This window comes from Sebastes fasciatus, chromosome 19 (assembly GCF_043250625.1).
Source record: "Sebastes fasciatus isolate fSebFas1 chromosome 19, fSebFas1.pri, whole genome shotgun sequence".
In the NCBI taxonomy this organism is placed as follows: Eukaryota; Metazoa; Chordata; class Actinopteri; order Perciformes; family Sebastidae; genus Sebastes; species Sebastes fasciatus.
In genome coordinates, this window is record NC_133813.1 from 3998776 (window position 1) to 4016070 (window position 17295).

At 37.6% G+C, this 17295-nt stretch overlaps 1 protein-coding gene and 1 long non-coding RNA gene across 2 annotated transcripts; both read left to right on the forward strand.

Moving 5' to 3' along the window:
• The first annotated feature begins 3598 nt into the window (after positions 1-3598).
• tbca (tubulin cofactor a) lies at positions 3599-16997 on the forward strand. Its single transcript, XM_074617184.1, has 4 exons — positions 3599-3753; positions 11696-11801; positions 14434-14520; positions 15371-16997. The coding sequence occupies exons 1-4, from the start codon at positions 3701-3703 to the stop codon at positions 15449-15451; spliced, it is 327 nt and encodes a 108-aa protein (XP_074473285.1). The 5' UTR covers positions 3599-3700; the 3' UTR covers positions 15452-16997.
• On the forward strand, positions 3760-8228 carry LOC141757026 (uncharacterized). Its single transcript, XR_012591573.1, has 2 exons — positions 3760-4961; positions 5226-8228. It is a non-coding gene; the product is annotated as an uncharacterized LOC141757026 (long non-coding RNA).
• Positions 16998-17295: the final 298 nt, after the last annotated feature.

The following is a 17295-nucleotide window of genomic DNA, read 5'->3' on the forward strand; positions in this document are numbered from 1 at the left end:
AGCTAAATTTATTATAAATATAAAAAGTATACTCATTATGCAGAGAAATGCCCCCTGTCTGTGTTATATTGGATCGGTTTTACTGATGCATTTGCAGTATTTTCATCACAATATTGACTCTAAAATGATGTGAAGTAGAAGTATAAAGTACCATTAAATGGATGTATTCAAGTACCTCACAATTGCATTTAAGTGCAGTATTTTATACTCCATCATTGCCTTACGCATGTATCTGTATCTATAACTTCAAGTTGTTATAATGTCTATTTACCTTGATAGAAATACAAATAAATTACTTTTTAATGTCTGTTTACCTCCAGCAAACCTCGTCTTTGCCAGTTATTCAAGAAGTATTGAGAACGCTCCACCGTGCGTAATAAAGATGAGTTTATTTTTATATCAAATTTATTGTAGAATTGAATTTGTATTTTCCGGTAGGCCTATCACACAAGCAGAAGCAACATTTAATGAGTCTCTTTCTTTTTGCCAGGCTTTAAGTAATAATGTCATGTCAAAATGAAAATCATAATAATTAATGTATTCACATGAAATAAATTATAATTTTTTTGTGTGGCAGCAAGAAAAATAGATTTTTGTTGAGAATCATCACAACATATAGAGTATATATTTTAATTTTTACTTGATTTGAGGCCGGATATGTAAGAGTGATACTGCATTAAAGTGGAATTATGTTACAACAAACAGCAGCACCACATATTGCTGATGACACACTACTTACAACAAACTGTTATTTGCCTTTTACCTATTTTGGGTCTGCGTACACCAGCATTTTATGCACTATTTGATCATTTTTGCACCACTCAAACACCTTCAGATTGGACTCCAACTTTTCTTATGTTCTTCTGTCTGACAGTTACAAGATGGAATATCTTTCATTTTGACAGATGAAACAAACACACAGTCAACTAATGTCAATAATACTGCAAATTATATGGCAAACATATAATGGTGAGGACGTGTTTAACACAATTTCTTTTTGATGGAGAGAATTTGGATTGTGGATTTCTTTGCGTGAGAAAAGGTGTAAATTTCCTCCCTCTATCAAGCTGTTTTCATTTCCTCCTTAACGTGACAACTGCTCTGCTCATCAGTTGTTGTGATCAGTTGTGATGAGCAATTAAGCTGTTTTTTTATGTATATAAGAAGTATTCTACTGTTGTGGAAAACTGTGTTAAAGCTCTTATTCCATAATGTGCAGAACTGTAGTTGAGTAACATAAACTTTTAATGGTATTGGCATGCTGAAGACTGGATTGTAATCAAATATATATATATTCTTTTGACAAAAGCAGCCTTGAAGAAAACTATGAAATTGATTATTTTTTCATAGATCACACAAATCAATATCAGATGCACAAAGATTCAAATGATATTGAATGTGCTGTCTTTGTAACACAGCTTTATAAGCCATGTCAATTGTTTACCTTAAGTGATATACTGTGTAAATAAAGAAATTGGCTTATTCTGAGGCTGATAAAACCTTAACTTAGACAGAGCGTTGAATATGTGTCTGTATATACAGCTTAATGCTCACTGACACTAAATATTACTGTAAAAGCAAAGTTACTGTAATGCAAACATAGTTAAATACACTGGAGAAGATTTAGAGCAGAATTATATCAGTGGATACCCAAGTCATGTATTTTACTGTATATCCCAAGTTCTCTTATGGTTTGATCCAAGGTGGGAAAGCAACAAAGACAAAAGGCCAAACTATATTTGACTGCTGCCAAAGATAGATAGATATGTAGATAGATAATAGTAATAAAAACCATAAATAACTAAAATCTTAACAATAAACTGATTAAAAGCTACCTACTACTCTAACTCTAAATATATAAAACAATAATGCCTTTTATTCTGTTGATGGTTAATGTAAGTGTGGTATACTCCATATTATCTTGTAAAAATAAAATATAAATAAATACATATTGGATAATAATGATAATAATGAAAAAAAAATTCACTGTTATGGTTATAATTTGAAAGTGACAGAGTGACTTTAATGTGGCGAAACAATAAACACAACAACACGGTTCTATCATCTACAGTCACTATACAAAAAAACAACAAACCTAGCAATAAAGTTGATCCAGGCCTGTGTCAATAACAAAACTCAGTTTATCATATAGTTAAATCAGACAAGGGAAATAAACTCAGCAACCAGAGGAAGCAGCAGCAGATGGAAAATACTGTATAACCACACAAACAGGTGAAATCTATGATTAGACATGTCATTCATTAGCTGTAATATCCTGTTAACCATTACCATTACTACCTGTGTCAGTACCTTAGACAGCTCCCTTGTTGCTGGCAGCATCAGGATCAGGACCACGGTCAGCGCCCTGTAGTTTCTGTCACTAGAACATTTAAGGACTGAGTTCAGTTCTTTGGCTTTAAATTTTAGACTCATATCACTGAGAAAAAAAAAATCTTACAAAGTTGAAAAAAGAAGCATATTTGCTCCCTGACCCGTCACAGACCACAACAACAATGATTGTCCATTAGCATAGCTGATATTTTGATATAAATATGTAATTGTAGTATTTCCTGATGCTGTTTGTCTGCTACTGCCCGATGCTTGTTTACTAGTCTGCATACCTTGCTTGCTGTTAAATGTAAAGTTTCATTTTACCCTCTGCCCCCGTCCCACAAGAGGCTTTTTTCCATTTGCCAGGCCGCCATTGTAGATAAGAATTTGTTCTTAATTGACTTGCCTGGTTAAATAAAGGTTGAATAAAGAAAATAAAAATTCAACACTACCACATTATTGTGTGTAATAATGTGAGCCACTGTGCACTATTTTTTACCTCTTCTGAATCAAATAAATTGTTGATCTACATTAAATAGACAATTTTATTTTATTTTATTTTATTTGATTCTGTTTTATTTTATAGGTCAATAGTTGACCAGTGGTCCAAATTCTCCATATGCTTCTTGTCCTCCATTGTTGAACTACATTTAATCGACATAGACATATTTTTATTTTATTTTATTTAATTTTATTTTATAGGTCAATAGTTGACCAGAGGTCCAATCCTCCATATGATTCTTGTCCTCCTTTGTTGAACTATACATTAAATAGACAGAGACATATATATTTTTTTATTTTATTTTATTTTATTTTATTTTATTTTATAGGTCAATAGTTGACCAGTGGTCCAATCCTCCATATGATTCTTGTCCTCCATTGATTGTTGAACTACATTAAATAGACGTAGACATTTTTTTATTTTATTTTATTTTATTTTATTTTATTTTATTTTATTGTTCAGTAGTTGACCAGTGGTCCAATCCTCCATATGATTGTTTTCCTCCATTGTTGAATTATACATTAAATAGACAGAGACATATTTTAATTTTAATTTATTTTATTCTATTTAATTTAATTTAATTTAATTTAATTTAATTTTAATTTATTTTAATTTATTTTATTTCATTTCATTTTATTTTATAGGTCAATAGTTGACCAGTGGTTCAATCCTCCATATGATTCTTGTCCTCCATCGAGTTCTAACTCTGCTGTTTGTGATCCACACACTCGATAATCATCCGCTGCTCCTTGATATCGATTTATCTGCGAGCAGCTTGTCATCACTGACTTCCAGCCTGCGCACACAGTTAGCAGCTAACAGTTAGCCTCCGCAGTTACAGCCGACTAACACCACACATCATCAGCAATGGCAGACCCAAGAATACGACAGATTAAGATCAAAACTAACATCGTCAGGAGGTAAGCTTCTGTGTGATAATACAAACTCACTTTACTCGACTTAAATAACGTTTTACTTTAATAATAATGTGTTTTAGTGAGACATGCAGTGCTAGTTAGCTTGTTAGCTAGCATAATGCTAACAACATGTGACCTCGTTTTTGTCTCTTCTGAGAGGTATTCTGCTGCTTTATTCCTCTAAATGTCATGTATGCTGATGAAAGAGGTCATTAAAAGTTGTTTTTTTATGATATTATATTAATTTAATAGTTAAATAGCTGTTAATATAAGAATAAACCATAGCTAGCTAGTAGCTCCAGAGAAGCTCACAATGAAAACTGACTAATATTACACTGCTGTTTTTAACACAGCTTTGTGTAGCTGTGTTTTTATCTCCATATAACAAGACTTTCCCCATCCAGTCTGAGCTGACTATTAGCTCATATATATATGCTATAGCTGGATATTTGTGGAGATGTAGGAAACAGCTGCACAGTCAGATGACACTGCATCATTTAGGCTACTGCTACCTTTAGTAGTATGGTCATCACATTAGGCCTACAAGTTTACTGTGACTAAGCTCATCACATCATAAGAACATCCTATAGTTTGTAAAGTATGGGGCTGTTTTATTTCCCACACTAAAACGTGTAATTTTGATCCTTATAATTGATTTGTAATAACACAATAAATAATAAAAAATAACATTGTTATTAAATATATTGTTATTAAATAATAATAATAATAAAAAGACCTATTTAGACACATCATTTGATCAATTGTTTTCACATAATTTTGTTCTGAGGCATTTAATATTCAGTATCTGTTCAATTAGTATTCATTTTCTAATTTATCTTACTTCTTTTCAGGCCACAAAAAGGATTTATTTTCCATCAGTATATAACCTCAGCTTAGTTATCCCATTACTCATACTTCATTTTGATCAAGCTCTCTGCTAAGTCATTGTTAAGGTGCTTTATTAACAAATATTGCAATATTAATAAGACATATGTATAATTCACATAAACTGATGAGACCACAGTTCATCACTAAACTACCTCTTCTTTTAACTTATTGATTCTCAGTCTGCACAATCTGTGATCTCAGTGAGTAACAGTAGGATTCAAAACATCTCCAGGAAGCATGGGACATGTTTTATTACTCGCAAGAAACACAAATGTAGCTGCACAGTCAGATGACACTGCATCATGTAGGCTAGTATGGTTATGGTTATTGTTAGGCCTTACAAGTTTACTGTGACTAAGCACAGCACATAAGAACATCCTATAATTTGTAAAGTATGGTGCTGTTTGATTCTTAATTGATTTGTATTAACTGCAAAAGACAAATGATTGATCAATTATTTCCCCATCATTTTGTTCTGAGGCATTTAATATTCAGTTTCTGGTCAATAACTGCAAAGTTAAACATTTAGTATTTATCTAACTTTTTCTCGAGCCACATTATATAACCTCAGCTTAGTTAACCCAGAGTTGTTACTCATATTACACCTTCATCAAGCTCTCCGCTACGTCTTTGTTAAGGTGCTGTATCAACAAATATTGCAAGATTATTAAGACATTTGTATAATTCACATAAACTAATGAGACCACACGCAGCTCATCACTTAACTCAAGTAACAGTAGGATTCAAAACATCTCCAGGAAGCATGGAACATGTTTTGTTACCTGCAAGAAACACAAACGTATTGCAGCGCAATGAAAGTTTAATCTTGTACAGTCATTGTTCATCAGATCTGGTTTGACTGGAATCTTCAGTATATCCTGTTTCGGTCATGACACACAATACACCATTATAAACGCTTGTACTATTATTTGTGTAGCAACAATTGGGAAGTGAATGGATAATAAAACTAATCCACCGACAAGAGTGGTTAAAATGCAAATGTAGTGTAAAACCAAATTCTGACCTGATTTAAAACAGACAAAACTAAGCTGCTGCAATTATCCAAGTGGAAGTTAGTTGTATTAGAGCTTCACTTTAGATTTACTGCGAGTACTTCTCAATAAAAGCAGTACATAATTCCCTGTGTTAGAAGGCCTTTACTGTAAAAAGCAGCAGCAGGAAATGTGGAGTTTGCAGTAAGAGCATGTTAATAGTAGAAAATCTCTCATGTTCTCTCTTGTCCTTTAGGAGCACTTTGCACCTGCTGTGATGCTCAATTTCTTTTTCAACTAGGCTTTTTAGCCATCTCAATAAAAGGCATTGAAACTACTTTATATATACTTTAGACCCTGAAAACTTTTATAGCTTGGAAAGTTTGCTGGCAAAACGGCCTAAGTTGTGATCATGAGAAAACAATGTTTGATCTGTTAAGATACCAATAGAGTTAAATGGTTTTATTATTGGGATACTGATTTCAATACACTGATGATATCTTTAGATGTGCATGCACCCTCTATGACTTTATTTTGGACACATATATTATGTTTCTGTCAATGTCATGATGTTAAAATCAAAAGGAAGAGCAAACAAAGACAGGTAACCTATGACGTTATATTTTTTGCAAAACAATACAGCAAACACTGAATGCCGGTAAGCTACGCTACTGCTAAGTTATATTAATTTGCAAATTTTTATTTGATTAATCGTTTGGTGTAAAATGCCGAAAAAGAGCGCAAAATGCCCCATCACAATTTCCTATAGTACAAGGAGACGTCTTCACATTGCTTGGTTTGTCCAATTAACAGGTCAGAACCCAAAGATAGTAAATTTACTATTGTAGATCAAGGTATCCCCCAGGAAGCAGTGGTGGACTAGGAAACCAGCAAATATTCACATTTGAATAGTTGGAATCTGAATTTGTCATTTTTAGTTTAAAAATGACTTAGTCGATTATCAATATAGTTCCAAATTAATCTTCTGTCAATCATGAATTGACTATTTGCTTCAGCTGCAGATGTGATAGATAGACATTTGATTGGAAACATCTGATTCACGTACAGGAGTCAAGTGATTAAATAACAGTAATAAGTAAAAATATTTCTAATTTTGATGCTTTCACAAACCACATTTATTTTTTCAAAAGAAATCTACAGCAAAAACAGATAAGCCACGAGTCAAACACAAAATATATCATCAGTGTGCATCCACAAGATGTTTAAGAGCTTCTAAGACCAAACACCTAAGTTCACTATTTTAAGCAATTGTATGTCCCACTCCATTCATTTTGCTTCTTTACTGTTTGCATTGTTTTCTAGCTGATGATGGATGTAGCCTAAGATTGTGCTGTCTTCATTTTTTGTCTCTGAAAAAATGGACTTGTACAAAAGAATAATGAATAGAAATTCCAAATCGGTCGCATAATAAATCTGTTTTGTTTTGCACATGACATCGGGGACAAAACACAAGCTTTTTGATGTAGGACCTCTCAAGCTCATCATCCACTTTAAGCCAGCCTATTAATAGAGTCGGCATCCATTCTGAGCTAAACGTGTCCAGATTTACCATGCTGGAATAGAAAATACTGTAGATATTATGAGATGTGGTGGGGTAATGTGCTCAGTATAGAAGTCTCTGTGTGATGGACTGAGAGTATCTGTCGTCGATCAGGCAGACCTCTAATTCCCTCCTGTCAGTGGTGATAGTGTAATGTGCTATCGATCGTGTTTTGATGAGGGTCAGATTACTAACAGGCTCCCTGAGGTGGTGATGATGGTGGCTGGATTTCCCATAGAGGATAATGTGTGTAGGAAAAACAATAGTACAATAGTGTACTTCATCAACCAGTACTGTCCCTTAACACTGTACTGATGTATTTTAGGTTGAGTATTAGGGATGGGGAAAAAATCAATTCACATATGTATTGTGATTTTAAAAAAAAAAGATATTTAAATGCATTTGAGTCTATGTGGAGGTAGAAGAAAGTTACCGCTTTTATTGTGGTAGTCTGAGTAACGTGACGTCATATCCGTTCCGTATCCGTCAACCAAAACAAACCGCAGCGAGCCAAAACGCAAATGTAAAAAACGGCAGAGGTTCCACGTGGATACGACCTGCACCCTCGCATGTTAAATCCAGCGTGGTAAACACTACACAAACAGTAAAGGATGGAAACACTTTGGGTTTCACACATTGCAGGAAAAGCAGAGCTAGACATCACGGCTAAAGCTGCATGCTAACTCTGTCACGGACAGGAAACGTTATTGTATCGCGGTAACGTACGGTCAAGCCGGCCGCCACTCTCATCTATGTGGTCAAATCGTCCGATGCTACAACTGTAGAGCACCCAGATACTGACATTTATGTTAAATGCATTCAAACGGCCCAGATGGAGCTGAACATGGATGGATAAAGAGAACGGAGCTGACGGGAAAGCTAGAGACGGACTTGGAGAAGTTAGAGGAAGTAGACAGATGTGACTACGTCCGGTTTTCAAAATATGGTGTTAACAAAGGGAACTGTATATACAACATACATATATGGAAATAAGATTGATTGGATTATATTCACCAGAAGTATAAAACATTACATGTCCCTTATAAATTAAAAAGAAAATACCACTAATTTGTGAGGGAAATGTCTTTTATTCTTTGATTTTTGGGTTGCTGGAAATCAAACATTTTTACAGTATTAATTTAGATATTTCCCAAAGTAGAAGTGTACAATTCAACTTGTTCCCATGGTCTAGTGTTAAAAAAGTTAACAAAAATCACATTAAATCGTAATATAAAATCGCAATACTTAAAAAAATCGCAATACATATCGAATCGGCATCCAAGTATCAGGAGATAGGAACATCGTCCCAGCCTTTCTGAGTATACTATTTGATACAGATATTACATCTCACCCCCTCTAGACCAAAAGTATATCTTGACATGGACCCTTAATCAAGCTGTTAGGTTTAAACGTACAGATTGTCATTGCTTTCTGTCTCTTCATAATCTGGTGTCCCTCCCGCTCAGTCTCTTTCTCCTTCTTCTCTCCTCTTGCCTTGCTCCCTCCCTCCTCTCTTTTCATATATTGGAGTTTAGAGGAAACCTGCCTGCTCTTTTAGCCGGGCCTATTTCCAGTGGCTTTTGCACATTCCAGTCAGTGCCTTTTCTGCCCTAGCGAGGCGGATGCCCTTAATAAAATGACAACAGTAATTTGCCTTTGTCATTCCGGTCCCAGCACAGACTACATCGTGGCTCAAAAATACAGTGCTAGAGGAGGCGGCCGAATGTGTGTGTCGGCTGGCTCTAATTCCCTTTTTTTTCTATTTTCCAGAGAGCTGCCTTTTCCATTAAGCCTGAGGTGGCAGGTCTATTTAAAACCAGCCGCGACCCCACCCCTCATTCACACAGCGCTCCAAGTCTGGGAGAAATAAGAAATTAACATCAGGACTGGAAGGGGAGGAATGGACATTTTGTTATTAGACTGTCCTTCAGTTTTATTCAAATTATTCCAGCCTTCCTTCCTCCATCTTTCCCCTCTCTTTGCCACCTTCTTTGACTCTAAACAGGTGACATCACTCACTCTGCATCAAGCACGAGAGTGGAGCTGCTATTGCATATGGTGCCTGTTTAAAAGCTTCTTGATGGAACCGTATTAGAATGAGTGGTAATTGATGTAAAATATGACAGAGTGCTGTTGGCTTCCTTGGCTAAGCAAGGAGCATCGCAACACGGAGGGAAGGGTCTCTAGTAATGTTACTGATTAATGAAGGATCACTCACTTACGCACGCGCAGCTGATTTTATGAAAAATTAAATTTGTGTTGTCATTCCGACAAGCAGGCACAGCCGGAAAAAGACTATTAGTTGGGAATCATTATCAATAGCGATATTTTCAAACTCCATTATGCCAATCAGGGTCGGAATCTGTTTAATAGATTTAGTTCCATTTGGCCCGTAATTGATAAATAATCAAAATTTATCAATGTACTCAGGCCCATTTTCACTAACAATCAAGGAAAAGAGGCCCATTTACCACCTGACTTGGTCCAAATTAGGGACTAAATTGATGATCAATTAATCTCTAAAAAGGACTAGAAGTGTGTGGGTGTATGTATGTGTGTGGAGGCGATAGAGGTGGATAAAGGAGTCAGATAAGCTCGGCGATAATGTGTGAGCTGGAAGGCATGAGGACAGCAAAAGGTTTTTTATTTGTGTGGCTGCTGCAAGACATTTGAGGACATCATCTTGGGCTTTGGGAAACACTGATCGACATTTTGCACCATTTTATAGACCAAACAACTAATCGAGAAAATAATCAACAGATTAATCAACAATAAAGATAATCGTTAGATGCAGCCCTAAACACATATATGAAACATTCAAACTCTGGTTTAGTTTATAAATGGTGAGAAAGGTCCGTTATAACGTCTCCAAAGTTCAAGGTAATGTTTCTAAAAGCCTTGTTTTGTCTGACCAACAGTCCAAAAGACAAATATATTTAGTTTACTATCAAATGAGACAAAGAAAAGCAACAAATCCTCACAATTTAGAAGCTTAAATTAGTTTTTTCATTTTATATTTTTTCTTGTAAAATGACTTTTAGAGCTGCAATGATTAGTTGATTCGTTGTCAACTATTAAATTAATCACCAACTATTTTGATAAACAATTAATTGGAGTAATTTTGAGTCTGATTCCAGCTTCTTAAATGTGAATATTTTCTGGTTTCTTTCCTCCTCTATGACAGTAAACTGAATATCGTTGAGTTGTGGACAAAACAAGACATTTGAGGACGTCATCTTGGGCTTTGGGAAACACTGATCAACATTTTTCACATTTTTCTGACATTTTATAGACCAAACAACTAATCGATTAATCGAGAAAATAAGTTGGAGTTGGAGCTCGATGTTACTCGACCCTTGAAAATTAAGAAATTCTGACGTTTATTTGTAAAAATGTATTGGTAACGGTTTGTTTTACAGTAGGGGTAATAAAGAGAAATCTGTTATCAGTATTGAAATGATCTTGATGTGAACCGTGTCACTAGAGAAAAAATAATTAAATTAAATAGCATGCAAGGCAGCTATGAGTATATATTTAAAAACGTCTCTGGTACTGGAAATCCCTACGCTGAATTAACGTGAAATAGGCAAAGCACACAGTTGTCTGTGTGATAATATATCAGGATTATCATCTTGTACTTCGTCATGCCCATTATTGTGAGAGGAATGTTTCATTAACGATGAGATTCTGATATAATACATACATTAGATTAGAGATCAGTGCAGAAACGTTAGGTCGAATAATGGATTAGTTGATCCCTCGAAAATTTAATTCAATTCAGTTAAAAAATAATTTAAGACAAATGTCAATTTTGGATAAATGACTTGTGCTAATGTTGCGTTACCATTTGGTTTGTGTTGTGCATTATGACATTACATCATTTCTTGTTATCAAATGTGAAAGAATGATGTTCATTTACTATCTATATTTATATAAAAATGGTAAAATCAAGTAAATACAGTAGCAACAGTTTGTATGATACATAGCTTTGAACAACAGTGACTGCGATCAATTCCGAAATAAGTAATATTTTAGTGTAAAAGTGAAGGTTTGTTCCAGAAATAAAGCTTCATATTAACAATATATGAAAAGTGTTTCTCTCAGATACAGTATTCCTATCCTAAGTATCTTTAGATTAACATATACTGTAGATGATAAACTGCATTTCAAAGCATAAGGCTGATCTCCACTTGGATGCCGGTACTGTGTGTAGCAGCAGTGAGGAGGACTGATGTGTTGGGTGGTTGTTATTGAGGTTGTGTATCTTGCCATCCTGCGGGAGATGATCTCACCGTGTCCCCTCAGTCAGAGACACGTTGGAGAGAGAATGAGGATAGATGGCCCTGTCTGCAAAAGGTGACCATCACAGCCCACCTTTTTCATGCTCCGGCCTATATTATCTGTCTGGGAGGCCGTGCATTTATGTTTCATGTTTGGTGGAACAACACTGTGTCACTGCCTTTTAACTATGAACTGTCTTTTCCTCTCTTCCTGTCCTCCGCAGGATGGTGAAAGAGGTGATTTCATACAAAAAGGAACTAGTGCAGCAGCAGGAGAAGGTTGATCGCATGACAGCAGAGGCAGGAGATGAATATGTCCTCAGGAAGCAGGTATGTGTGCTTTGCTTCAATCGGATACCGTACAACATTCATGTGTCTTTAATTTGAAAACCTTTGCATTATCCATTTCAGTTTGATCTCAGCCAGTAAGTGAAGAGGTTTTTGCTCTCCCATAGTTAGGAAGTGAATCCTATCTTGATGATTCGAGTGTCCCCTCATTCATGTAATGAGGTCAGTCCACAGTGATAATGAAGAATTAGGTTTTGAGAGGAGAATCATTAGTGATTTTGTAATTTGCTTGATGCAGATGTAATTATATCATGTTACTTTAGAGGAGTTTGATAATTACTGACACATGCTGGTAATTTAGTGTCCCTACCCTCCTCTCCATTCTCTCTCTCACTACGCGTGCAGCCCGCCGTCATTTGCGTGTGCATAGCGTGTGCTACAGGAATGAATCCCTAAAACACGGATATGTTGCTGCGTTGACCTTCTTCGTCAGTTTGGTAAACCGACTGTGTCATTTAAAGGACTATTTGTAAGATTCAGAAATGCTGCTTAACAGCGACACCTGTGGCCTTGAAATCAATGAAAGTCAGCGTCGTGCTCGCGCTTGCTCGCTCTACATAGACATGAACGAGCATCGCTCAAAACAGTGAGGCGACAGACGTCAGCTAAAACCACAATATCACTCTATATTTCAGCTGCTTGGCAGTAATGTTAGCTGACCAGACGAAGGTCCTAGTGTTGGCTTTTCCTGCTCAGCGCAGGCTTACGAGTTACGTTATCGCCTCCCGACCGCAGCCGGCAGCCGAAGACACCGGCACCCGGTTGGTAACGAGACGATAACGTTACTCGTTGAGGAGCCCCGTCACTTCACAAGGCACAGAAAACCTCTGTTGGTCTGGAGGAGCTGCAGCAGTTATTTCTGCACAAACGTCCCCTCTACATTCACTAGATATTCTCAGAGCTAAACTAACTCTTCTGCAGTGTGGAGTGAGCGCGCGTTCAAGTCTAGAGGTGGAGCGAGACAGCGAGAACGCGCGCGCTGTCTGAGTGAAGGAGAGCAGGCAGCGGAGACGAGGCTCCGGCCACACGCGAGCGCGCATATGCGAACGCGCATGTGTGGCGACCCGCTACATTTATACGCTTAAAAAGTTACAAACAGTCCCTTTAAGAGTTGTTTTCAACTCCTATACCTTCTCTGTTCGTAGACTGCTACCAGCCGGAAAGATTGGATAGAAATTTAAACAGGTTTACAAAGTGCATTTATGTACAATATTCTTTGAACCTTTAGCGGGACACTCAGAAACGGGTAGCTCGTGAACTACTTGTTGGAGACCCCTGCTGTAGACTTTTAAGTCTTGTTCACCCCTCTGGGGTGAGTCATTTTTCCCGTGGAAAGTGGAGTTTTGATACTGTAGTTGTGTTTATAAAAAGGCACAAATCTTTTAGGCATATCTCCAAAAAGAGAGAAACAAAACATCAAATCAAACCTTGACATTAAATGCCCCACATCCCAAAAAGCCTGAATATATGGACAGTGCCAAATAACGTCAGCATGGTCCATGAGTACAGCTCCGCAGAGTCCCAGTTGATTTTGATTTTGTACTTCTACACGTTCCAGGCAGGGAGGATCTGCAGAGCCGGCACCGCGTCTGATTGTGTTTACTGCTAAAATTAAAATTCTGTGTGTGTTTTGTTTTGTTTGCTCATTCATAGAGCGGCGACTCCGGCTGAGCAGCAGGCTTGGCTGGTGTTAAATGTGGAGATTGGGGGGCCAGATGGATTATGGTTGGAGATGAGAGGTCTGAGGCAGGATGGATTAGAGGTTTTTATTTTAATGGAATCAATACGCTGTAAGTGTCATCTTTATCCAGCACTGATGGGATCATTCCACTGCACTGGGAGGGCACCATGACTTTTCTCTGTTTCAGCACTCCTCTGCTTAGTCTGACTCACCTTGTCATATCTAGATGGCAACCAGCTCGACTAGTTGTCTGCCGTCTTTCAGCGTGTCAGTTAGTCTGCCAGCCCGCCTGCGTACGAGTTCATCTGACTGCCTGTTAGTGTGCACAGCCGTGTAATGTACATGTGTGTAACTGCGTCCGTGTTTTGACTCTCCAGCTCGACAGAGGGCCTAGGTGAGGAAGCATCTGTCATGAGTGAGTGTGTCTGACAGCGTTAGCCAACTCTTCTCTGCTCTTTAGGGTGCCAGCTGGGGGAATTCCACATTAGCCGCGGCTGTGAAAGTTCCCCAGGCTGTAACACAGTTTCACTCCAGGCGTAGTAATACCTCTTTACGCCTGATCACAGTGCCCTCGGCTCAGGGTTTCTTCATTTATCCAGGTGTGCAGTCAGATCGAGGTGGTCCCCTGCTGCCCAACTCCCTGCCCGATCGATAACTCAATAACATATTTCATACCGCCGGCTTGTTTGGAGATGTTAACCACAGCCGAGTGTGTGTGGGACACCCTGCATGTCACTGTCAGGAACAAGCCTACAACGAAATGCAGCGAGTGAATATGCCTGTTCCTAGCTGTTTAAATGAATCTTCTATACTTGGAAAATACATGTTCGATGATGTGTTGAATTTTTGTAATGACGAATGATAACAGGAGCAGTGGTGGGTCCAATTAATACAGTCGGTGATGGCACTGATGTGGTCTCCGTTTGGTTTCAGATTGAGGTGTTGCAGGAGTCCAAAATGATGATCCCAGACTGCCGCCGTCGTCTGATGAAAGCACATGAAGATCTGGTTCAGATTTTAGTAAGTAACACAAGTGTAAATAAAGTTTTCCATCTCACAACAGGACATGCTGACGTTAGCATTTTGCTCAAAGATCCACTTTGCCCAAACTGCAACTATCTGCTTGGCCACATACCACAAGGGGTTACGGGGGTATATATGTTTTTGTGATTTTAGAATCACTAAACATGAACTAAACATGTGAATATGCTCAAGTGTCACACGTGTCACACCAATTAAACACATTTCTGTGTATCCGTACAACCGCAGTGTGCGTCCAAATCCCTTCAGGACTTAAGTTGATATGGTGAGAAGCAAACATAAGCATGCATGTCTCAGGGTCATCTCAATTAATGCAGAGCAACAGTCAGGCAGCTGGTGGTGTGACTCACTCACATGAGAGCTGGCTGGTAGGCAGAGGGAGCTAACCTGGAATTAGCAACATGTCCCCTTCTCATATCACTCATCCTCCCTTCTTTCTTCCTTTTAGACTGACATGCACATATTGCACACGCTCATCACAGTTCATTAATAGCGCTGTCACTTCGGTGACCACCACAGGAACTTGCACACACTTGATTAAGGGACATGGACACCATACAGTCACGCCATCTCTTGATCCACCCCTTAACTGCTAAATTTAGATCCCGCTAAAATAATAATGACTGATATGACCTCAGGCGTTTAAGTTTTATGACGACAACGAAGTGACATAGAACAACTTTTGCGCAAATATTTTTTAAATAGACAAAAAGTTGTGGATTTCTTAAGTAGCCAGCTGTAATTCCTAATTTTTGGGTGTCGGAGATGGCAATGTTGTCCTAAAATGGCAATAAAACAAAAGCATGTGTGTGTGCTTGTGTCTTTCCAGGAAACAGAAGCGGATTTGGGCGAATCAGAGGAGTACAAAGAGGCCAGAAAAATATCGGACTCAGTGGATCTTGAAGAATGATTTCTGATCTGTTTCTGTTCTCACTGTGAGATTCACTTGCTTTAAATGTCCATTCCTTTCGTCAGGCCCTGTTTGGAACCGTGGCGGCAAACTGAATCCATTCAGCGTCTCTGTTCTTGATGTAATTATTTCTACTGTTTACTGTTAACGTGCCACCACATTTGATCACACTCCTCCTGTGTGTGTAAAATCCCACAAGAACACGATAAAACATTCACTTTATTACAGCAGAGAGGAGTAGAGGGGGTTCTTCTTAACATTTTATTCGTCATACTGATACACAATCTGGACTTCATAGACATGGTTACAACATGCTGTTCTCATACACCGTTCATAGCTATACCTACGAAAAATGATGCACTGTAATTCGTGTATATCCCACGATATCAATCTGTATGTAATCCACGTAATCGTCAACTAGAACAAATGTAGGGCTGACCTAAATGCTTCGAAACTTCGACCATGTCCACGATATTCGACCTCCAAATCACTATTTTATATGAGTATGTAATAATAATCCCCAAATAGCTCATGAAATAAGGAATAATCCCACAACATTATTCATATTCATCATTAATTTGTATTAGTTATTCTCAGACTATCACGGTTTGTTGTGTGTAGAGGTACGTGTGTGTGAGGTAGCGGCACTGAATCGCTGCTCCGCGAAGCATCGAATACCTTAGAATATATCACACCGAAGAAATTTGAAGCCCAAATAATGGTATTCGGGACAGCCCTTAGAAATATTAGCGGTGAATCCCGTGTAGGGAGGAGGTCGGGATGCATGGGTGAGTCTAAAAACACCAGACTTTCATACTTAAGTTACGCCACTTCCGGTGTTATGTTAAGCCAAACCATGATCTTTTCCTAAACCTAAAAAAGTAATTTTGTTGCCTAAACCTAACCAAGTTTCCTGTGATGAGAGAAGTTTATTTTGAAAAGACTGTATGCATGTAATGAGCGGATATTGACACGTGCTACTGGACATTTGTAGGAAAACAAAAAAAAATAATTTCGTAAGATGTTATACGAACCGTTGTATGAGAATACGCTGATTAAATACACACACGTTTGTCTGTTCTGCAATAATAACCATCACGTTTAATGGTGTGGGTCCACTGCTGGGTTGTTTTGAAGTGGGAAGGCTTTACACTGGTGACTACTGTAAACGGTTAAAAACTTGCAGATAACTGTAGTGAGTATGAAGTGACAGATTAATACATTTCAGATTGATTTTGCATTCCTTTTCTACGTATCTTTGCTCCAAACTTTAGATGATGATGCATCCTAGAATACTAACCAAAGCTGCAAGTAACGATTATTTTCATTTTTTCGATTTTGTGAAATGTCAGAAAGAAAAGTTTCCTCAGCTTGTGCAAAACACAAATATATATTCAACTAACGGTGATGTAAAACAGCTGAGGAGCAGCAAATGATCATATTTGAGGAACTAAAACCAGTTGAATGTTTGGCATGAAAATGGTTGGGATTGTAATTTTCTTTGAGTCTACTAATCGATTAATAAAGTGATGGTTTCGGCACTGAACTGATGGATTAAATTGTATTATCCTGTTAAGAGCAGTGGAAAGGATACCTAGAATAAAGAGGAGCACTTTGGGGAAACCCTGTCAGTCAAAAGACAAATGTTGGTTATGGCCATGAATGATAAAACAGGCAGTGTGACGTCCCTGCAGCCGTTACATCTATTATCCAAATGGCCTAAAATAACGACACCTTGTATTAAGGCTGAGAGAGTCCTTCCTAAATAGTCATACTAATAAATGAACTCAATTGCCAGACAAATTAAGGTTACATTTGACTTGATCCTTATTTTACAGATTTCG